Source organism: Poecile atricapillus, chromosome 6, assembly GCF_030490865.1.
Source record: "Poecile atricapillus isolate bPoeAtr1 chromosome 6, bPoeAtr1.hap1, whole genome shotgun sequence".
NCBI lineage: Eukaryota > Metazoa > Chordata > Aves > Passeriformes > Paridae > Poecile > Poecile atricapillus.
Window position 1 is genome coordinate 11,563,837 of NC_081254.1, and position 22,297 is coordinate 11,586,133.

A 22,297-nucleotide genomic window follows, 5' to 3' on the forward strand; every position below is an offset into this window, starting at 1 on the left:
TATGGTTGTGGCTATTACATTGCTTATAGAATGGAATGTCTTCACTGATTGCAGTGGTTGTGGTTGGATTTAAAACTTGGATTTCATGTTAGCCTTGCAGGAGGACATAATGAAAATTGTGGCCAAGTGTTTTTACACCTGTCCGTGTTTTCATGAGCAGCCTTTTCTCTCGGTCTTGTTTCAGGAAACGGCCACCGGGTGGCGCTGTGTCCTAAAGAAAGGGTTTGGAAAAAAACGGGGAGTTTTGAGCCATGAGAATGTAATAAATACCAAAATGTTCTCCATTATAAATGGGTGGGTTTGGCCACGATATAAAATATGTTAATGAAGAGCTTGCATCAGTATCTAAGAGGTGAAACGGCTGTATCCAATGAAATATGTATACATACCTCATGGATGTTTTGTGGGCATACCAAAAAGCAAACTGAGTAGTTAGCAAACTGAATCACAAGCTTTTAAATAAATAGAAGAAGTATCACTAAATTCAGAAAGGGTCAGATTTAATTCTATTAATTTCCTTAATTCCTTCTGCAGTTTTATCTTCACCTTTCCCCAAAACACCACTTCAGTCTTTCTCACTGATGTTAATGCAGTAAATCAGTATCAACCATGAATCTGAGCCATGGAAGGAACACTGCTATGGGCTGACCACCTCCTGAGTCTGCTTCATGAGGAGACCTCCATGGACTTCAGACTCTGGTTAGATGTGGGTATTATCTGCAGAATTCAGGCACTGCTGGATCTATAGAAAGTAAAATTATTTATATATGATACAGTGGGTACTTGAATTTGGAGTACAGTAAGGAGATTGTCTTAGTAATGGAAAAGAAAAAAAAAACATTAGGAGACCTTAATTTTAAAATATACTATAAAATACTGGCATTTGTAAAGCAGCAGATTCCTTGAAGATCCTAAGATACACAGCTTTCTACCTTATTGCAATGCTTAGTGGTTTGAGCTGGAAATAAAGAAACTTGAAGCAGTGGCGATATGTTCTGGCAGGTTTCTAGGAAGTACTAAAAGCTGTTGGAAGCTTTTATTTTAAAATATGAGAGTCAAATTGACATTACGTCTATCTGTGTCCTGGAGTGAGCACACATTTCTGTGTCTATTGCTGCCTGGCCATCAGGCACATTAGTGTAGTCAGTCTGCTGTGAGGGAAACTGAAGCTCTTACAGACAACTCTTCTCAGTGCCTATGGTCAGCTTCAGGTTGATTTTCATGTTTAGAAATCCTCCAAAATCCACTGAGCCAACCAGTAGCTATGTTTTAAATTTTAAATTATCTTCATTAAATTTGTTCCTCTAGTTTGCCTAAAAATACAGGTCATAGCGAGGTGGCTGTGTTAATCTAATAAAAAAGCCCAAACAACCATCCCACCAAAAAAATGCAGGAGTGGTTTAGATGGAGGCTTATGAAAAGCTGGTTTATTGCTTTGAACAAACAAAACCATAGTAGGTTAATCATCATTCTCTTGTTGCTTGAGAAGGATGACAGTCTTCCTGGCTTATGCAGCCCGCAGAGTGATTTAACCCATTGTCTTTCATTAATTTCTTGCCTCATGGTCTAAAAATTAGTCTTCCAGTCAAGCGTGTCTTCTTTGTATGTGCAGTTGGCTAACTTAAGCACATATTTGAAGATGTCTTTAAAATACAAAAACATCTTTAAATTAGCATTTTGTTCACTCCAGAGTCAGTGTTCTCTGAACTCATCTGGCATATTCTTCAACAAAAGTAAATGCTGGTAAGCACAAGGAAGGACACCAAACCTGTAGAAGTTCTGGCTGGATGAACTGCAATGCTGCTTCCTGTGTCCATTTCCAAGTGGTTTTCATTCCAGTTGAAGCTTTCTGTCAAAACTTTAAAAACAAAGTGTTTTGAAATATATATGCATATCATAACCCCCGTATGCAACATACGAATTCCCCGGTGGTATTTATTTTTGGAGCTTGGCTGGTAGGTGCAGAATTGGTGTGTGCTGAAGATGAGGTGTTCCTTGAACCACCCTGACCTAGGCAGCACACTTGGCCTGGCTCTGCTGAACACTGCCACCACAAAAGCCAGGAATTGGAGGAACACTGGTAAAAACCCATCTGAGACACCCAGGATGGTAGCTTTCTACTGAAAGAACCTAATCTTACAATTTGATTGTTTTCTTCATTTTACCTCTTCAATTTTGTTCTTCTCTTTCTTCCCTCAGATATTTTGAGCAAAAGTGGGACAGAAAGGGACACTGCGTTTGCAGGCACTTGGTGCTGCCTGTAGCAGAGCAGTGTGAGCTGTGGCTCTGTGCTAGAAAAACAGGGACACCTGGCCTGGGCATCTCCTGTGGAAATCAGCATTGGCCAGGAGGAGATAAGGAGCAATTTTTGTTGCTAGTTTTCTTGGATTTTTCAGGATAGAGAAAGCAATCTTCTTAGCAAGTCAGTAGCTGAAATTGCTTTGTAGCTTTATTTCAAAAGATATATGTATTATCTGCTTGTCAAAGTGTTACTTTAAGTGCATTGTGTGTTGGTACCGATGTGTTTGTTGGGGGTATTTAACAAGTAATGATAGTTTAGCATTGCTTAGAATACAGGTAGGTGGGGAGAAAATTCTTAACAGCAGAAGAGATTTGTTAAAAATTCTACCTTAAAAGGGTGCAATTTACATAATAAGAATTTATATTGTCATCAAAAGTACTGGAAAATTCAAAGTGCATTTCATTTTGGCAAATTTAATTGTTTTAATATTGCTTTGTAAGGTATTAGGATAGACAAAAATACCACATTAATTGACCTTCTTTAAAGTGAAAGTCTTTAGGAAGTTTTATTTGACAGAAAAAAAGTTTAAGACATGACCAGGCATGGTCACCTTGAAGTTTTGGAAATTTAAAAAAAACCAAACCCTCTACATTTCACAAGTTCTAGTCTTTGTTTACTCTTAATTACAGATTTCTATTCAGCAGTGACACCAGATGAATGAGCTTGCCTTTTGGTTTTAGTTTTGCTTGATTGGTTTTGAAATACTTACTAAAGGCTGAACTCTGGGCTGAATTCATGATAATCTCCAGGATTAACTGTAAAAATAAACTGCATTTTCACCAATACTTCTAAAATATCATTGACATTTTCCTAGTGTCCAAATGTAAATGTAATTCATCTTAACAGTGCTTTAAATTTTTTCAGTGTAGCTGAAATACATCACAGGCCCAGAAACAAGGAGTAGGCCATTTACAAGATCCTTGCTTGCAAATACTGGCAGTAGAGTGAATTTTACTGGGTTTGATGGATCTCTTCTAGTGTTCCTGTTGTGCACAGATGGAAACATTGGAGTGAGTTGCAGAAGTTTCCAAGATAGTCTGTGGTCCACAGAGAACTAAAAGGTAAAATTTCCCTGGCTTCTGGGTTTTAAGGTACCATCGACATGAGAGTGTATAGTCCTACCTAAAATCTTTTCCTTGCCACCGATGGGGGTATTTGCCATGGGAGGATATTCTTTTGCCAAGGGAAAGGAGAAATTTGCATTAAAAGTGAAGTCCCACAAAACACTGATGTGCAATTCTCACATTGGAAGTATTTTGGAATGTGTGTACTGGTACATCTGGAGTCCAAACTGTTAGCTTTTCACTTGAAGGAAAATCCCATTGCTGCTCATAAGCAACTAATCAAAAGCCAAACACTTCCAGAAAAGAAGCATGAAGACAAACCTAGGGTAGTGCTATGTTTAAACACATGCAGTAGCATTGAATACATCACAGATGAGGCAATAGTGAATGCATCCATTTCATCTATGGAAAGAGATTAATAAAATATAAATGTCGTTATTCAAGTTTTAGATATTAGGAATCCACCCAGAGTTGTCCCAGGTGGGCTTCGTTTCACTACAGAGCCGTGCAGCAATTCAAAGCACACTGTCTCCCCCTTCTCCATTTCTGCCACAGCAAAAGTAGTCATAGTGTTTCCATGTGGGCTTTTCCTCTGACTGCTTGAGAGAGTTCTTTTGTACCCACGGCTGAAGGAGAGTTGTCCCAGTGCTGGTCCTGTGCTGAACTCCACAGAGATGATGAACAGGTAGACACCTTTGTGTGGTGCTTTAAAGTGGCCGTGTTCAGAGAAATAGCTGTTTCCATAATTGAGGTATGTTTCATTAAACCTCACGGTTTTTTCTTTATCCTTTCTTTCTGAGAATCCCACATGGAATGCCACCAATGAGTCTGAAAAAGAAAGAGAACAGGATTTTAGCAGTGAGTGAGCACTCTTCTCTCTCCAGGATCATCAGGATGGGAGATAAGGTGAATCCCTATCAGGCCTGATTTTTGTATGCTGCTTTGCAAAGCTAGACACTGGAAATGGTATGTGCACTGAAGTCGATCAAATGATTCCCTGGAACTCCTGGAAAAGTATAACAGTGGGACCACCCAGGGGGAAAAAATAGCAATTTTTTAACTGTCCTAAAAATAAATTAGTTAAGAATATGTTTTCTACTTTTTCAGTCTTAAGTACATTTTTGCAGCACAATGGCCTAAAGGGGCTGATTTTTGCTCTATGTTATTTGTCCATAGCAAGAGCTGCAATCATAAAAGCCAGCCTTAAAGCTGTGGTGGTTGTAATTACCAGATGCTTATGGTCACATGTTTACAGGGAAAGGGAACTGGCCAGTCCCAGTGAAGTATAAGCTGAAAATTTTTCTCTGAAGCTGAGTTGTAAGAGGGAGAGTATATGCTCTCTGGTCAGTCCTGCCTGTTCCACTTGTGCAAATTATAGTATTTAATGTAAATTATAGTTCATTTCATGCATCTGTCTGCCTTGGGAAGGATTTGGTTCTTTGAGTACTTTCCTTCCAGATTCAAGTAACAAAGTAACAGGGAAAAAGAAGCATTCCACATCAATTTCCAAAGAGAAAACTGCTGGTGCATTAGCATGAACATCTACAAACATTTGTCTTCTTAACACCCGAAGTTGAATTAGTTCAAGGCAAATTTCCTAGCAGCTATAACGGGTGTAATTTTATTGGCCTTGAGCAAAACACAGCACAATATTGACTTGGTTCTCACTCAAACTGCTTTTTTTGGTGGAGGGGGAGAATGTAAGTAATGTCAGAATTTCTCCCTCCAGGATCCCACAAAATACCTGACAGTTGTCATAACTAATACTAATATGCTCTGTGTGTGGAACTTGCAGCAGGGCCCAGAAACAAGCTAGACCTGCACATGAGCAAGTAAAAGAAAAGAACACACCTTTTTCCACAAGTTCTGTCTGTGCTGTGTTTCTTCCACCTATGGTTTGTGTATTTCCTCTGTGCTTCTCAGGCCTCTTCTTGTCTCTTTGCTTGTCTTGACCTTTCTGTTGCCTTCTCCCTTTTTTGTTCAGCATTGACTGAATCTTTGTAACATCCAGACTTATATTTGAGTCAACTAATTCTTCAGTAGTTCCAAATAGCTTTTTAAAAGTCAGCAGATGTTCCTCCAGATTCCGTTTGATGGTTTCTAAATCTGCAGAGAGAGTTTCTACAGAAGCGTTGAGTGGCTCAATCGCATTTGCTATTGTATGGTTGCTGCAGAGACTCGTGTCACCTCTGGATTCATGCCTCTTGATTGCCAAGCTCAGATGTTTGATATCATTCTTCAGAGTCATGATATCATTATAAGCTGAGCTGTCCAAGGAATCATCTTTGGCAGCCTCATAGTTAGGTTCCATGTGTTCTATGATGCTGCGTTGGCTGCTGACTTCATGTAGAGTAGAGGAGGTTTGTGTTTCTTCCTTGGGGTGCTTAGGAGGCATGTGAGCATCATGATGATTCTGGTGGCCTCTCTGCAAGGGGTGAAATCTCCTTGCAAGAGATTCTAAAGTCACATTTTGTTCTTGCAGTTTATCTGAGAAGTATCTGAGAGATTCTTGAAGCTGAAATACTGATGGTATTAGGCTACTAAAGTCATCTTCAAAAAAGACATCCAGAAATTCGTGTCTCAGTAAAGCCTCCAGTGCTTCTTCATGCCGCATTGCGTCTTTCAAAAGAGAGCTAAAAGAACTGTTGAGGTACTTGATGTGTCGATGAATTTCTTCATCTTTCTTCTTCAGCAAGCCTATGTCTTCTGAAAAAGCAGTAACCTGTGACTGAAGCTGTCTGTTCTCTTCTTGACGGAGGTTAAGAGATAGGTGGATGGATGGAATAGCTGAGGAGAGCTCTTCAATTTCACTCTTGAAGAAATCTCTGAAAACTAACTCCAAGTGCTTCATATCCTTTGACTGGGTATCTTCAAGGGAATAAGTGCTATTCCTGAGATCTTCCTTCAGTACATCAGTGTCAGAAGATAATCTCTGGCAATTGCATTCCTCCATGTACCGCAGCAGATCTGAATAGTTTTCCTGAAGGTTTGAGAGAGTGTAGTTGAGGTCTGATATCTGCCTTTCCATTGCTGCATTGTTTTCTTCCATAATAACTGATTTCTCAGCCAAACTTATTGTAATATCTTCTGGCCTATATTTGGAGATGTTTTTCTTTAACTCCTTAAACCACCTCTCTAAAACTGCAATATTCTGAAAGGCCACATCTGACTCCATGTAAAGTTCTTTAAGCTGCTTTGCATGCCCTGACAGAATGTCATTCATTTGTTTGATGGTTAATTGGCTGCTTTCGTCTTTGGGACCATGATGAGAAGAGAGTTCTGTTAAATTTTTTTTCAAAGCCTCCAATTTATTTTCAAGAAGGTTTTGCTCTTGTTTCATGTTTGCTATGCTGTTGTTCAAAGCTAAGAAATGGGAATGCTGTATCTTATGAAGCTTCTTGAGTTTCGTGTCAGTATCTGCCTTGATCATGCTGAGATTATAGTGAATATTAGCCTGCTGTATGTGCACTTGGTTCTCTATATCTCTTTTCGCCTGATCAACTTTCACGATGTTTTCTTGGACTTTTGATTCAAATTTCATTCCCAGCTCCTGGAATTCCTTCTTGGGCACAGTGCTCTCTTGGAACCTTTCTATGCTTTTCCTGTTGGCTTCCACATCATGGGACAGGTTTCTTACTATGTTGGAGAGGTTCTGTAAGCTTCTGTTGAAGCTTGCCCACATTGGGTTAAAATGTCTCCTAAGAAAATTCTCCACATGAGGAAACAAAACTTGCTGCAGAAGCCTTTCTTGATGATCTGTTAATACAGTTGAAAAAAAATATAAAATCAAATTCTGCTTTTGGAACACAGTCTAGCCAGGATAACTCAAGTGTGTGTTTTTCTATAGTAGCTGCCATCTTACTTCCCAGAATCTGACCTCAAATGATAAATTTCAACAATTGCAAAAATAGCTTAGTGTTAAATCAAGGTTACTGTAAAGCACATGGTGTCAATCAGTGCACAGAAAATAACTTGGATATGTATTGACTTCCCCATTTATGTCTTAAAAATTATGCTTTTGGAAATCCCTGGACAAGTGTTTTTTCCAGTGGCCATAACTGTCCATTTTCCCAACAGTTCTTAGTTGGTGGGCTCTTCCTTTTTTGACTGTGTCATAATGTTCTTTTTCTCATGCTTTCAACTCCACAAGGTTATACAGTATCCTAGCAGCTGAATATTCCAGGTCAGGAATAAATAACTTGAAAAATCTGAAGTATCTGGATTATATGGAAATTATACTAACACTCAGTTTTTAACTTTAAAGTTCAAACCTGAGTACCCTGAAGTTCACTGAGTACCATAGTCTGTATCCTTAGAAAATGTTTCTGCAAGCCAGTGGCTCACTATAGCAGGTTAAATTCAGCTGCTCTTGTTTTCCCACTCCTGTATATGGCAGGAAGAGTGTTCCAGAGATAGGTCAAATGTCTCATTTCTTCATGTAACTCCAGTGTGCTATTTCATACATCAGAGCATATAGCATGAATATGGGAAAAGAACAGATGTAAACTCTGCATCCCCACAGAAGAGAAGAAGCCATAGAAGCAGAATAGTAAGGTTAACAAATTTTAAATACAAGCAACTTCTTTATTCTGTGATTAAGGCATGTTCAGAACTCTGCCTTTCCTCTCATTTCCCATTTTGAGTTACTCTTTGGTTCATTCATTTACATTGGGATTGCACCCATTATTTCTTTCTTTATAAGCAACCAGCAGACCAAGGAATATCAGGGTATATTTGTTCTCACGTTTTCTTTCTGATCTATGTGGTTTCACAGGGCCTGTCATGGGCTGATAATTCTGCATCAGTCCTCTCACCTGAATTGCTCTGGTTCACTTCTAACACCATGCTTGTACCGTTGTTTTCAAATAGTCTCTGTAAGTCACCTAAGGTGCTGGCTGCTTGATGAATATCACTTTGAAGATCATCCAGTAAAGCCTCATGATTTTGAATGACTTCGAACATTTCTCTTGAATCCACTGATGTTGACACTAGTCATGAGATTAGAAAAACAAAGTCATGCAACAGGGTGCAGCGACCAGGTGACAGGTATTCATGCAAGACCTCTGAGAACACCTGTATGGTTTTCACTCTGAAAATTTTGCACTGACATTTAGGGAGTCTGTTGATTTCTGGCACCTTAAATTGCAGTTTATCTGCAAGGATTTTTTTCAACAGTGATGGAACCTAATATATTCAAATATTTGCAGAGAATTTCAGCTACAACCACTGTGATGGTAGTAAAATGCTCTTAATTAGAAATCTCCCCATGCCATTAGAATGTTTTGGAATACTAACTCTTTTCAAACCATTGACTGAAAGGATGGCAAGGCTTTACAACGTAGGATAAAAGGAGGGGATGGAAGAGCAATTGAGACGTTCCACTGAGGAATCAGGAGCACAGTGTTAAGTGTCAGAGCTCATGGTGGGGCCCTTTAACTGATGTTTTTCTAAATAAATACTTTTAAATTTGAGCTGTAGATTTCCAAGTGTGCAATACTTCCCAGAAGCTAATTGCTGAAAGGCACTTCATAGCTCTGCAAGCAACACCCTTTCCCAGGTGGTAAGGGAAGGCCCTTCTTGTTACCTACACTGGCAAGGGTGGAGTTCCTGAGATATAAATCTACGGTACCTTGTAATCATAATCTCAGCTACTCAGGGGCTGTTCTGAAGTAGCATTTTCAGTGGACTGTTTTTCTGGTAGGTTTGTGAACATGGTGTGCTGTCCTGTGAACCCACTTTGCATAGCAAGGGGTTAACATCCATGCCACTGAAAGGGGTAAGGCTCTGCACCAGCTGGCATTCACTGATGACCAGACAGCTTTGAAACTTTGGGATCCTTTGTTGTGAGCATTCACAGAGTTTTATAGCAAAAGCCCTCATTTTTGTCAATAAATGTATTGTTTCAAAGCTTTCCCAGAGAATGCTTTCACAGATTGTCCATAGCTTATCACTTTAAAATTACAGCTTCATAATTTTTTTTCTTTTTTTCTTTTTTACTCCCCTGATCAGTGACTGAGAGGTAAAAGGATGACAAGCAAAATAACTTCAAGCACATACTGTGGTTTGAGAACTCTTCTCGTCCTTCAGTTTCAGTTCCGGGCAGCAGAATAAAATTAGGATCTGCAATCAAGATATGACACAGCTGTGAAAATGTTTTAGATGCAGAAATGACTACATTTTAGCAAGGCCACACAGGAATTTCATGTCATGTAACTGGTGTGGAGACAAGCTTCCTGGGGAAAGAACACTTTCTATGCAGAACTCACTTTCCTTGCACTAGCAAACAGCATTGCATACATGGCAGTGCTATGCAGTATAGCATGGAGATTTTTATCTCATGCCAAATCATTGCTCATAAGAAATTAGTCTATTGCAAATAAATGGGGCTTTTTTTCTTTTCTGGGGATTCCGTCTAGAGATGTGCAAATTCTTCTTCCTTGTTCCACAGTTACCTGAACATTCTGGTGGCAGCATTAATGAATGATGCTGTACAAATGAGGAGACAATGAAGGAGGTGCTGGCTTTGGTCAATGAGTGTTAACAACAGAGAGACCAAAATAGTTGCACTGTGTTTGGTAACATCTTTCCAACATGATGAGTGAAGTTCACCATCTAGAGATCAACACACAAATGAAAGCTATTTGTGAAGAAAAGCTAAACCTACTGAGATTTTTATCTGTGGAGTCTGTAGGTGAGTTCAGACATATGTTTGCCTTTTTTGTTATGGTTGCCTTAATTGCTAGAGGGAATTACCTTTTATCCATTTTAATTCCATTTAAGTTCTTAAATCTGTTTAAATTCTGCTTTTGAGTATTACTTGTTAAATCCTGCCAATGCATTTTTAAACCACCATTCAGTTTTTAAACCACACTGTCTCCCCTTTCTCTTTATTAGCAGCTGCACAGATCTTAGATCTTAGAATCGTAAGTTTGTGTTTGGGTTGGAAGAGGCCTTAAAAACCATCTATTTCCCACCCCCTCACCATGGCAGGGAACCTCCCACTACACCAGGCTGCTCAGAGACCCATCCAACTTGGCCTTGAGTACTTCCAAAAATGGGGCACCCACAGCTTCTCTGGGAGACCTGTTCCAGTGCCTCACCACCCTCACAGTAAAGTGTTTCTTCCTAATACCTAATCTAAACCTGCCCTATTTCAGTTTGAAGCTATTTCCCCTGGTCTTACCACTACATCCTCTTGTGAAAAGTTCCTCTCCATCTCTCTTGCAGCCCCATTACGCCCTGAAGGGTGCTCTAAGGTCCCCTCTGAGCCTTTTCTTCCCTAGGCTGAGCAGTCCCAGCTCTCTCAGCCAGCCTCCATAGCAGAGGTGCTTCTGGACTCACTCCAACAGGTCCATGTCCTTAAGGTGAGGACCCCAGAGCTGGATGCAAGACTCCAAGTGGAGTCTTAGGAGGATGGAGTAGAGGGGCAAAATCCAGTCCCAGTCCTGCTGCCCCCACTGCTTTCTTCAACAGTGCAGTGGATTACAGAAGTTCACTCTAAAGGCTGCTCCTGGAGCTTTCATGGAGGTTCCAGTCTGGGCATTGTTCCTGTGCTGTGGAGCTGCTCCCGGCTCGAGGAGCCAGTGCTTTGCAGCCAGGGGAGCAATGCAGAGTGAAGGCTGCCCTCTCCTCTGAACCTGGACACCTTGTGATTCCCAAGCCAGATGATTTCATCCTGTGCTGACCATAGGGGCATTTCACACACACACACTTGTGTTGTTTTCTGATGTCGCCAGTTTCTACCTGGAATTAGGCATTCTTAGATGGACTTGTCTAAGATGGACCTCTGACAGGCTTTCCAGCAAATTAATACCTTTCTCTATGTGCAAAGATTACAAAGGTGCTATTAACAGAAGAGTAAGTAGCTAATGATATTTAACTATTAATTGCAGCTAATTATATCTTGTCTCAAAGTACCAATGTTTTAGGACATAGCAAAAAAAGGCATAGAAAAAAACAAGGCATCAGTTCTGAAAAAAAAGAGAAAAATTAGGAAAATTCATTTCTTGCCATTGTGCCTGGCATTTAGTCATTCATTCCTGTACTTGTTCTCCAGCTTTGCTTACCACGTTGTTCACAGTCCTTGCCAGTAAATCCAGGGCAGCATTTCCACTGCAAAGACTTCAAAGCCTTCTGTTTCACTTGGTAGACTGGCTTCAGAGCTGTCCTGTACCTGGGGAAGAAAGGTCTGGGCATTAGATTTATTGTAGTAGAGTCCTTTTCAATCAGGTTTGGATTGATCCTGAGCTTCTGTAGTATTCTGATGATGTGTAGAGAGAGTTTTATTATTAAACACATTACTCCAAAATGTCACAGATACCAAGGAAGATAGAAATTTGTTTAAAACTCCCCTAGAAATAATGATGAGGCTTCAGAACTGTTGAAAACATCCTTTAGATACTTCAGAGAAAATTCTGTTCTCTTCACTGGTTTTACTTAGGACACTTACATGATCTTCTGGCAGTCTGGGGCTCCGTTTGGGCAGGGCTGCTGGGAGTTGACAATGTACTTCTCCTTCATGCAGGCTTCTATGTATGTGACCAGCCGGGACTGCGTGAAGGAACACCAGTTCCTAGGGAAGAAAAACGTGGGAAAAGAGTTTTAAATAGGTCTCTAAGTCTCTGGCTGTAACAGTGCCAAGAAAAAGCAAAATGCAGAAGGGCCTTTATTTTTACTTTTGTATTTTTTCCCAGCTGTATGATGAGGAAAGTGGAAAATGCTTTCTACCTTCTCCCTCCACTCCCAATTCGTTTGTTTTCATTTGAGATGTTTATCTGAGTTTGTTATGAAAGGGCTGATTGTCTGAACTTTGATGCATTCGTTCCATTTCCAATCCTTTCATTTTGCAGGAGAAATTTCCAACCCATGATAACCTGTGGGTTAATGTCACTTTAAATGTCAAATTGCCTTTCTAGGCATATTGCCATTTCAGATGCCTAATGACTGACTCACCAGGTTGAGGCAGACCGCTTCTGCAAACATAATCTGACTTTAACTCCATTAATAATATCTTCCTAAGTATTACTTCTTCAAGGTAATATAGTAAGTGATTGGATTTTATTAAATAGGCTAGCTTCAAAATAATTTCTCCCATCACCTGCAAGAAAATAATATTGGGGGGGAAAAGGGTTGTTTTAGTTTTATGTTTCTAGCAAGGACAAGTGAGTTTTAGTAGTTTTAATAGTCTGATTAATTTTCCAAGTCAGAATTACATAGGCAGCTATTAATCCCAGAGTGTAGGTGAACCTCTTCCTTTAAAGTCAAGACTTGGCTGCTGTTTGATGGTTAAATCCAAGACCAGAAGGGGCAGGAAGTGACGAGCAATAACTATAATGGAAACAGCTGAACTTTAGGCAGTATATTTTTAAATGGGAATACAGGAACCAAATCTCTAACTATCAGCATATATGGAAAAAGTTTGCCCCTCTCAGGGAGTTGGCAAAACAATGGGGAAGCGAGTCCTGCACAAAAGCAGAAGCTGGTGCTGCAGGAGCCAGGAGAAGGGGAGGAAGCTGGAAACATCAGCATGGAAGGGCAGACAGCCTGGGCTAGCTAGGAACAGTTCACCAGCCTTGCTGGGCCGTAGCCTGTTTTGCTCCCCTGTTTCTCAAGGAAAATGTGACGGAGATTTCAGCAAGCACTCATGCAAGCAAAACTCTTCATCTGCTAGAAGCAAGGGCAGGAACCTGGCAAAGCATGCAGTGCTGGGAAAGCAGGACAGGAGAGGAGATTGTTGCCTTTGTAGTGATTTCCAGCCAAAACAACTTGTTTGAGTTGTAGCTTTGAGGCCTTTGCAAGTGACTGGGGGAAATTCTGGGGCTGTAATCAATGGGAGTCTTGGTTCTTACAGGACTGAACTAGAAGACAAATCATCAAATTTTTATTGAAGCATTACTCTTCCAGAGTCAAACACTCTGCTTGTGTCAGAGTGTAAAACCACTCAGTAAAATCCAGCAGACCAACATTACATGCTCTGGTGACATCTGAGATCTTTATAAGCCTGTGGCACTTTTCTGGTATTTGGTGTCAGTTCAATAACTAAAACAAAGGCCTGGTTTGTGCTTGGTTTTGGGCTGTCCTCTCTCATGTGCTTGGCAAAGCATGGCTGGGAGAGGCTTTCCCCCCTCAAATCCTCTCTGCTTTTTTCCTGGGGAAATGAAGTGTCCAGGCACTGTTGCTGGAGCTGGCTGGTATTGTTGCTAGGTGCAGGATCCCTGCCCCTGCCAGCGGGATGCCTGCCAGATCCAGGCAGGAGTCTGCATTCAGCGTGGAAACCTCCTTTTAAAACAGGATTCTTTGGCTGCAGGGTTTTGTTCTTTCCTAATGAAAACAATCCACACCCAGTGAATCATCATCTAGGCTGATTTTTTTTTCCCACCATATGCAAGTCCTTCCTAAGAAGTCCTTGGAGTCGTGTCAGCCATGCAGAGCAATGCCAAGTGTTGCACATGAATCAACCTGTGTGAGCAAGAATGAGGCACTGTGAGGCTGTGAGTGCTTTTGCTGTATTGCACAGGTGGATGTGCACACACATGGAACAGGAAACACAAGGATTCCTTTTCAAAACATGTGAATGTGTTGGAGGTACCTGGTGGGCTTCCAACTTGTAGAAAGGGGTTATGTTGTGTAAGAAATTTAATCAGTGGTTGATCCCAACTTGATGTTTTGGACAATTACTAGCATTCTGCAGAATGAATAGCATGAGGAAAAAAAAAAAAAGAAAAGAGGAATATGATGGACTCTCAATCAAAACTTCCTTTAAGGCTGGTCACAGTTCTTTATGTCCAGTTTTCTTTACTATATATTCACTGGCTATCTCTCACTTGATCTTAAAGGTTTCTTTTTGGAGCTGAAGGGCCATGTAATTTTTTTGTTTGTAATATGTAATGTTTTTGTTTTAATCACAAAAACTTTCAGAGGTTTTGAGTTCCATAAAACTTATCAAAGTTTATTCTTTCCTCAAATAAGTAGATAAGGCCTATAATGAGCTGCCAAATAGATGCATGTACCCGAAGATGAAACTTCTATTGCAGTATTTTTTTACAACTTGTCAAATGCTTCCTTTAGGGAAACTTTGCTATCTGTAACTAAAAATACTCCTTAACGGGATTAACCTTGAGGGAAAATATGTCATTCTTTAATGTTAAGTGCAACCATGTAAAAGACTGAGAAGGGCTTGATCTAAAGTTCAGTGAGGCAAGCAGGACTTCTCTGGCAGCAAAGGCTCTGAATCAGCCTGTGAAATTTCAAAGAGCTGCTCCTTCACAAATAGCACTTTCTTGAGCTGGTTTCTGGAACACAGCAGCTTTGTGTTCTGCTGCTGCAGTTTTTTCCCTCTTTGTAACTATGTCGCTTCATTCACTGAATATGTTACCAACTTAACACCCTCTGCTTTTATTCCCTTTAATAGAGTTTCCTTTCGGTGCAAGCTTCTGCTGCCAGGGAGAGAGAGGGACAGAGAGAAGCTGTTCATGTGAGGAGAACAGAAAAGCCTTCCCTGTAATCTGGTGAATAGTAATGTTTATCAAAATGCTGAAAGTTAGAGCAACACTTGAGGGGGCCCTCGGAAATTCAGGGCTGCAGACGTTCCATTTGTTCAGTGGCTTTTCCTGGTTCACACTCCAAAGAAATTAATCCCTTTTTTTTAAACCAGGTAGTTTAAACCAGCCAAAAAAGTGTTTTAGTAATTTTCTTTGCTAGACTGTGGTGTTGGGTTTTTTTTCTTTCCCCTAGATCTCATTCAAATTATGAATTAATCTTTTTAAATAGAGTCTTCACATGTATCTATTAACTTCTGCCTAATTCTGAGACGACTGTATTCTTATGTCTGAGGTTAAATATATCTGGTGACAAAGCATTCTGTATTTAAATAAGATTCAGCAAATGTAGGTTAGCTCAAGCTCTTTTTATTTGAAGCTTTCAGGTGTTTAGAAACTGATACTAAAATGATTTTTTTCTTACATTGGATCTAGTTCTGCTTTTACTGAAACATAGCAAAATGGAGGCATTTCTTTCTCTGATTCTAGGATTTGACTGGGCCACCTTATAGCATAGGAAACAAAATAAAACCAGCAGAACCAGGAGAAAAGGTTAGATGGCTGCTCTGCAGTAATTGACTCTGCTCAGAAGAATGTGGGGTAGTGTCTTTCCTTCATACAGACAATTACAGCGTGTGAGTGAGTGAGCATGAGTAATGCTCCCCAGCTCAGCAAGGGACTGACATACTTTAGTTCTCTTTGCTACATGGTCTCTTGATTGCCACTGCAGTGCATAATTTTAGATGTTTCCTGGGTGAGTGGAATTTTTGCCTGAACAAAAGCTTCAGGAATTCAGGATGTTCAGATGTTTTTCATAAGTTTTGTTATTCCTTTGGCTGAACTGGTCCAACTGAGTTGTCCTTCACCATCATTTTCCTCAGATTTCTATTCTCAAGGAAGCCAGTGTCTATAATTATTTTGAAAACTCCTGCCTAGCCATGCCTGTCTACTACTCACAGTGTGCAAAACTTTTCAAGACCGTAACATTTTCCTATGCAACACAAAAGGCACCAGATAAGCAGTAATGCGTGCTTAGAGTGCTGTAGGAACGTAGTAGAAGAGTGTTATTTCAGTTTAAACAAGTGATTTTCCACTGACTTGTACAGAATGACTTCTGATTTATAGCAGTTGAAGAGGAATATAAGAACAAGACTTTAGCTGTGGTTGGTTTTTCCCTCCGTGCAAATTTCTCACTGACAAGAAAAAGCAGCCTCAATAAAACAGAAATAAAGTACTACATTAAAATTAATCTAAACTAAGACTGTGCATGTCAGTATTGAGACAGACGTATCTTTTTATAATTTATGGAATACAAAAAGTGTTCAGCTGTTGGGGAAGGCACTGGCTCTCCAAAGCAGCATGGTGTGCCACTGGGTTTTTAATCAGCAGACAAGTGATGCCTGGTGGTCTGTCAGTGAATTCTCCAGCTCTTCCCAGGCAGCCAGCAGCCCTGTATTAGAACCAGACAGCATAAACTCATATTTCTCCATCTTTGCCTCAAGAAAACTCCCAAAGCAAGTAGAACTCCTTCTCAGGTAGGGTCTGGGATCTTCCTGTGTCTCATCCCATGAAACACGCTTGTTTTCACTGGAGTGAGAGCAGATTGGCTTGCAGTTCACCTCAACAAACTGTACTGAAAAGAGTGGCAGTAGTAGTTTCAAACGTGTGGGTTTCCATGCAGTGCTGGAAATCTTCCAGAACCCTGAGAAGCCCAGGCTGAATGCAGTGTGTATTCCAACAGACTGTTACCAATTGGGTTAGTCCCATCCTGCAGGACATCCTAAGACCATAGTGCAGCGAAGACTTTTCGAGCAAGTGCAGGCCTGAACTTGGGAGCAAGAGTTCAAGGAGCAGCAAGCTTGACTGGGAGCTGGTTTTGAGCCAAATTCAACTGTTGTACAAACTATTTCAGAGAAGTAAATGCAAGCGTTTTTTCCTCTTCAAGAGCATCCACAGCCATTGCCTCATTTCTCTTATCACCCCTGCAATAGCAGCTTTACAGCCCATTGAGAGGGCAGCTTACACTTGGATTTTTTCCTTTGCTTTCTGCAGACTTAAGTTCACCCCTGGTCCAACCCGATCACTCCTTTGTCAGACTTGCCTGGAATTGCAGCCAGTGGCCACCCTTTGGCACACCTGTGCTGATGCCAGGGAGTCAAAACTCCTTGGGAGGCCAAGCTTCCCACTGGCACGTGCTCAGGGTGCAGGCAGTGTGCAACGAGGTTTGGACTGACAGTGTTTGGGGCACAAGGGGAGATTTGTTCAGGGCTGCTCGCTGATCTCTTGTTCAAGGGGTCCTGACCTGCACAAGCAGGAAGGGGTTGGGTCCAGGTGGTGGACAGTGCTGACAGTGATTCTGTGGCTATGCTGAGACAGGAGCTCCCGTGCTATCTGCTGAAGAAATTAATTGCTGCAGCTTGCAATAATGAGCTATGAAACAAATCAATCCCATGGGCACAGAGGGCTCAATAACTCCTGCACTGTGTGGAATGGAGCTGTGTGATTTGCATCAAGCAGGCTAGTGTGGATCTGTTCCACCTGCAGCTGAGCTGCTCAATGACAGCAGCTATTGGAGATTATTGGAGAATTTCCTGAAGTCCTAAAGGAGCCAAGTGCATCACTTTGATAGGGAGCCATTGCTTCTGTTGATGCACTTGGCACTGCAAAATCTATTGCTGAGCACTCAGTGGCTGTTCCACTGCTTTGCAGGGTGCTGAAGATCACTTTTAGCTGCACTTCATTATTTAATTTTAAATATGTTCTGTGCCCCTTTAGTGGGAAACTTCAGTATCCCATAAGCTTCCTACAAAACCCACTGCCTTGTTTCAAAGAAATGGATGAGTCAGTGTGTAACTGGTCTTAATTAAATTAATGGATTCTTCCTGTAAAAGCACACAAAAAATAATAAGCTATTAAGACTGAACACTGACTTTCCTTAGAACAAGTGATTTGGTTTTTCTCTGCTTGTGTACCCTTGGGAGGATAGTTACATGTTTTGACTCACTAGGTAGTCATGAGAACAGGCCTGATTCTTTGTGGCTCCTTGAAGTGGAATGAGAGGAAGAGGTGTTTCAGAGATAAAAACACACCTGGCTGGCATCAGGAAACCTTCCTCTAATCAATAATGACTTCACAGAATTGTGTGAGCACAACTCAAAATATATTAATGAAATTAAGGATTTATTTAAGCTGAAGATTTCTGCCTTTCCTATTTAACAGATCAGGTGGTAGAGTTTGAGGACATTTTCATTTTGCTTTTCCATTTCTTGTAGCTATATTGTAAGATGACACTGTTCATGGATTAAAAAGAAAGAAGTTAAAATGAACCCCCTACCAAGCTGCAGGGCAGAAGCAGAACAGGGGCCACTTGGCAATGATTACACTTCTGGAAATAGAAGTTCTGTGAGACTTTGGATAGATGGGGAAGCCAACTGTAGTTGCTGCGCTCCTTCCCATTCCAGCACCACCATCCATTTCTCCCTTACAGGGTGAGCCTTCCACCTGGGGACTGGCTCCATCAGTGTGGTTCCTGAGGGGGAAGGTTAAAAATAACCTCTGCTTTTTCCTAAGATTATTTTTAGCCTGGAATGCTTAAGTGATCTGGTTTACAGTGTTACTTGACAGACAGGTCAGGCTAACTGAGCGTACAGGCAGCTTTGGGCTTTGCTGTCAGAGCTGCATGTGCCTTTGACATGCTTCATTTGTTTTGGTTTCTTTAATGAAATACAACACTAAGTGCATGAAATCTGAGTTGTGAGCCTGACTGTTCCTGATGTACAGGTCTCTTAACCTCCCTTTTTAATTCTGCTGAAAGTTTTGGGTACGTGTGAATCCATTTACCTCAGCAGTAGAATAAAATAACTGAAATGAAACCATTCAGCTCATATGAGACACAGATGCTGGGGGAGGGGGGGGGAAAAAAGCAGTATAAAGGTTGATTTCCTTTGGAAAGTTGGCTTCTTTTGATAGTTTTGATTTTGTACACGTACAGACACTTGTCCACTTGAACATGCAGAGCTTCTCATATTTGTTTAGATACAAGCAACAGCTGAAATACTAAACTGTTACGTAGTTCTTCCTTTAAAGACTTCTTACTGATTTATATTTTAAAACTCTTGCATGAAAAATTTTATTATTCTTAGAGGAATTAGCAAAATAACATATGCAAGCATTTGACTGGGATCTAATGAGTCATTTCATCTCACATGTTGTAACAGAAACCAGAGGATTCTGACTAATACCTTTCACTACTTAGTCATGATGGTCTCAATTATTCAAATAACTGCAATATGAAAATGATACTCTTAATTTTTTTTAAATATAAGATTATTTTGTAACTACCACTATTCCTAATACAAAGAGAAAATAAGAAGTGGTTGAACAAAACACACGTTGCTTTTATTTTTTTTTAAATAATGAGAGTCAGCCCAAAACTTCATTTGTTTCCTAGTTCTGCAAAAAAAGGTATTTTCTTATTTCAAAAGCAAACTAGATGTAAGACGTCATTTTGGTAGAAAACTCTTCTCCAACACCCTGGGCTTTTTAAGGCATGTCTTTCTCTCCCTTTATCTCTCAATTCCTATTTAATTCCTGATCCTTTTCTTCTTGTTCTCCTCTTGAGAGATATAAACCCTGTTTCTCGATGTTTGTTTTTTTCCAGGGAATGTGTCACACTTGTAGGGAGGAAATACCAGATTCATGACAATATCTTCTCTGTGCATAGCAGGGCACTGCAGCCACAGCAGCTGACAGGCACATGAGGACTTCATATTCTGGAAGTGTGTTGCTTCAACCATATTAGAATTCAGAGTGTGGTTACAAGAGAAATTGTATTGTCCCTTCTTATTCTCCCTCACTGCCTTTACTTTAAGATATAATTCTCTCAAAGTCTTGAATTTCTTTCCTAGGACCTAACAGCTGCCTGGCCTTGTGTGTGGTCTAAGTGTGATGGCTCTATAAAACAATGAATACCTTAAATCTACTGCCAGGCTTGATTTGGATTGCCTGTAGTCATCCACATAGCTTTATAATTGGGAAGAATGTTATGATTTGACTCATTATGCAACTATCTCCATAAAAAGGAAGTATTTCTCTCCTTGGGAGGAAATTAGGATGAGTCATAGCTGGTACTGAGCTGAATTAGACAAGCTGGTACTGAACAGAGCTACAGAGCCAAGGAAGAAATCCTGATTAGGACAATATATTACAGCATCTTGCTGACCTGTAATGCTGACCTTTTTACAGCATTGAATTTTCATAGTACTGGGAGTTTTCAGAATGTTTGCAGCATTTCAACTAGCAGTCAAATGATTACCACCTTGCAGTGCAATTTGGAAGCCCAAGGTACCCCTCGGGCCTTGTTTCCTTCCTTTGACAGTGTCTGAACTGCATTAACCAGGACTTGGTTAATCGAACAGTGCCCATCAGGAAGCCTTGCAGGCTTTAGGAAGTGCCTCAGGGCTATTAGGGGGGGAGGTACAGATTTGTGGGAAGGTGTAGGATGAAAGACAGCAAGGTTTTCATACACTCACTGTATTACATGCAGAAGAGAGACCTTAATTTTACATGCAGATGAGATTAGGAACAAGATTGCATACTTCAGTTTGCATGAAAGAGAAGCATGTCATGAGTAAGGTTTTACAGTCTCTTTCCATCTCACTTTTTTTCCTTTCCTCAAGAGCATTTAAAAGGAAAAATACCAGGGCATCCTAAAGCACTGAGCTGTGAATAGCCCTCAGTGTGCTGCTGTTTCAGCTCTCCTGAGCAGGGCTCTGCTGTACCCATCCATCAAGGCTATAAAAGATTCATCCACTGTCCTGCTTGTTTTTCATCTATTTTAAACATTTAGAGACCTACTTACGTGCCCTGTAAAACTTACACAAATCATAGGTTTTGGGAATATTTCTATTGAAGTACATGCCTTTTGCTCTCACAATGGCTGCTCTTCTGCTAGAGATTACCATGAAAAGCATTTTGCTGGCATGAAAACCTTTGGAAGGGGGTGGGGACGTGAAATTTGTAGAAATTTTAATGCTTATTCATTATTTCTTGCTTTGTTATATTTACTCCTCGCTATTTTTATTTTGCTAACATCCTCTTTCCCTCTCCATTTCCAAGGCCCAAGTCTGCAGGCAGGCATATTCTGCTAATGAGCAAAGTTTGCCATGCTCAACAGAAATAATCAGCATTGGTTGATGATAAGAAACAGTAAGTACATTAACTTCTTCTAGTTCTGCTTTGCCAGAGGTAGTGTTTTGGTTTATGGCAGAACTGGGAGGCTTCTCCTCTGCCAGGTGTATGCACATCTCTAACCCCATTCTGCTGTTTCAGATTAAGCAAAGATGGTCCCATCTGTGGTTTCATCCTCCACAGGCAATTCAGCTTTCTGTTTGTGTAGTTAAAGCATTTAAACCACTCTTGTTTGGATATAGATTGGCCCCTAGAATCTAGTGTATTTTAATGAGAAACTTCTAATAAAAACAGCCCTGTATCAACAGAATATAAAAGTATCAGAGAGGATTGCACTCTTGTTATGTGTGAGACAGACATGTTGGGGTACTTACCCATTTCGGGGCTGTGGGCTCTCAGCTTCAAAATCCCCTCTCTCTTCCTGATGTGAGGAGATCACACTTGAAGGGTAATCTTGAGTATCTTCCCTGAGCCCTTCTGCCTCCCAGTAACCTTCTTGGCGTGGCAGAGCTCTCTGGGGATGTGCAGAGGTCTCATGAACTCGTGGCTTTAGGCTGTGCACGGAACCATCACGATATCCATGATGGTCTGCATGTTCCACCAGCTTTGCCAGTCCTACTGTACTGCAGACCAGCAAAAGCTTCACGAGCATCCTGGGCTTCTTCCCCCCCAGTTACACCTGTCTCTTGTTCTTTTCTCTGAAGCTCAGCCTGAATTACTTCAGAAATGCCCTAGCAATATTCTTTAACTGGAAAGTTGGAAGAAGGAAGGAAAAAAAAAAAAAATTATAACAAAGAGCGGAAAGAGCTTTCGGCCCTCCCAGCTACTGTGGAAACGTCGGTGGCTATTGAACAATGTGAGCCTGGTTCCTGTGTGGGGCTCAGACGTCTCTGACAGGGGGGGAGAAAGGTGGTAGGAATATAGCTTATTAAAGGAACTTCAGAGCTTGCCTGCCTTCTAAACTTATCTGTGAACAGGAACTTGGCTTTTATCAGCTGCCTTCTCCCTCAGGCACAGGAAAAGGATGTTAGCTTAAAGGAAAGGAAGAGAAAAGAAAGGAAAGAAAATCCTGAGTGCTCTAACAGATTGTCATTGCACTGCCAGAAAATGTCACAGACCTGCCTGGTCCAGTGCTGCACATGGAAGTTTTTCCTACAGTTTAAAGGCTGAAATACCTTGGTTTTAACAGCAGAGTATTTGTGGTA

General features: G+C 40.7%; 2 protein-coding genes across 3 annotated transcripts in view; one reads left to right on the forward strand and one right to left on the reverse strand.

Moving 5' to 3' along the window:
- Positions 1 to 1,459: 1,459 nt before the first annotated feature.
- Positions 1,460 to 22,058, reverse strand: MMRN2 (multimerin 2). Of its 2 annotated transcripts, XM_058840691.1 has the most exons (7): positions 21,467 to 22,058; positions 11,816 to 11,938; positions 11,433 to 11,539; positions 9,424 to 9,486; positions 8,181 to 8,354; positions 5,218 to 7,122; positions 1,460 to 4,194 (listed from the first exon to the last, which is right to left on the reverse strand). In XM_058840691.1, exons 1-7 carry the CDS (start codon positions 21,742 to 21,744, stop codon positions 3,806 to 3,808), a joined length of 3,039 nt encoding a protein of 1,012 aa, XP_058696674.1. In that variant the 5' UTR covers positions 21,745 to 22,058; the 3' UTR covers positions 1,460 to 3,805. The 2 variants fall into 2 exon arrangements, with proteins under 2 accessions (XP_058696674.1, XP_058696675.1); XM_058840692.1 differs by lacking the exon at positions 8,181 to 8,354.
- SNCG (synuclein gamma) overlaps positions 9,538 to 22,297 on the forward strand; it is a 36,480-nt gene continuing 23,720 nt past the window's right edge. Inside the window, exon 1 of the mRNA XM_058840711.1 lies at positions 9,538 to 10,057. Coding sequence (XP_058696694.1) covers positions 9,958 to 10,057 — 100 coding nt within the window. The 5' untranslated portion in view covers positions 9,538 to 9,957. The remainder of the gene's footprint in view (positions 10,058 to 22,297) is intronic.

Bases quoted from the DNA above. Each gene is read 5' to 3' on its own strand.
- MMRN2 (XM_058840691.1), bottom strand. From the start codon at position 21,744: ATGCTCGTGAAGCTTTTGCTGGTCTGCAGTACAGTAGGACTGGCAAAG. The intron at 11,939-21,466 runs GTAAGTACCCCA...TTTCTTCCCTAG, and splicing joins AGCCCACAGCCCCGAAATGG to GAACTGGTGTTCCTTCACGC. The intron at 4,195-5,217 runs GTGTGTTCTTTT...TTTCTTTTTCAG, and splicing joins GACAGAACTTGTGGAAAAAG to ACTCATTGGTGGCATTCCAT.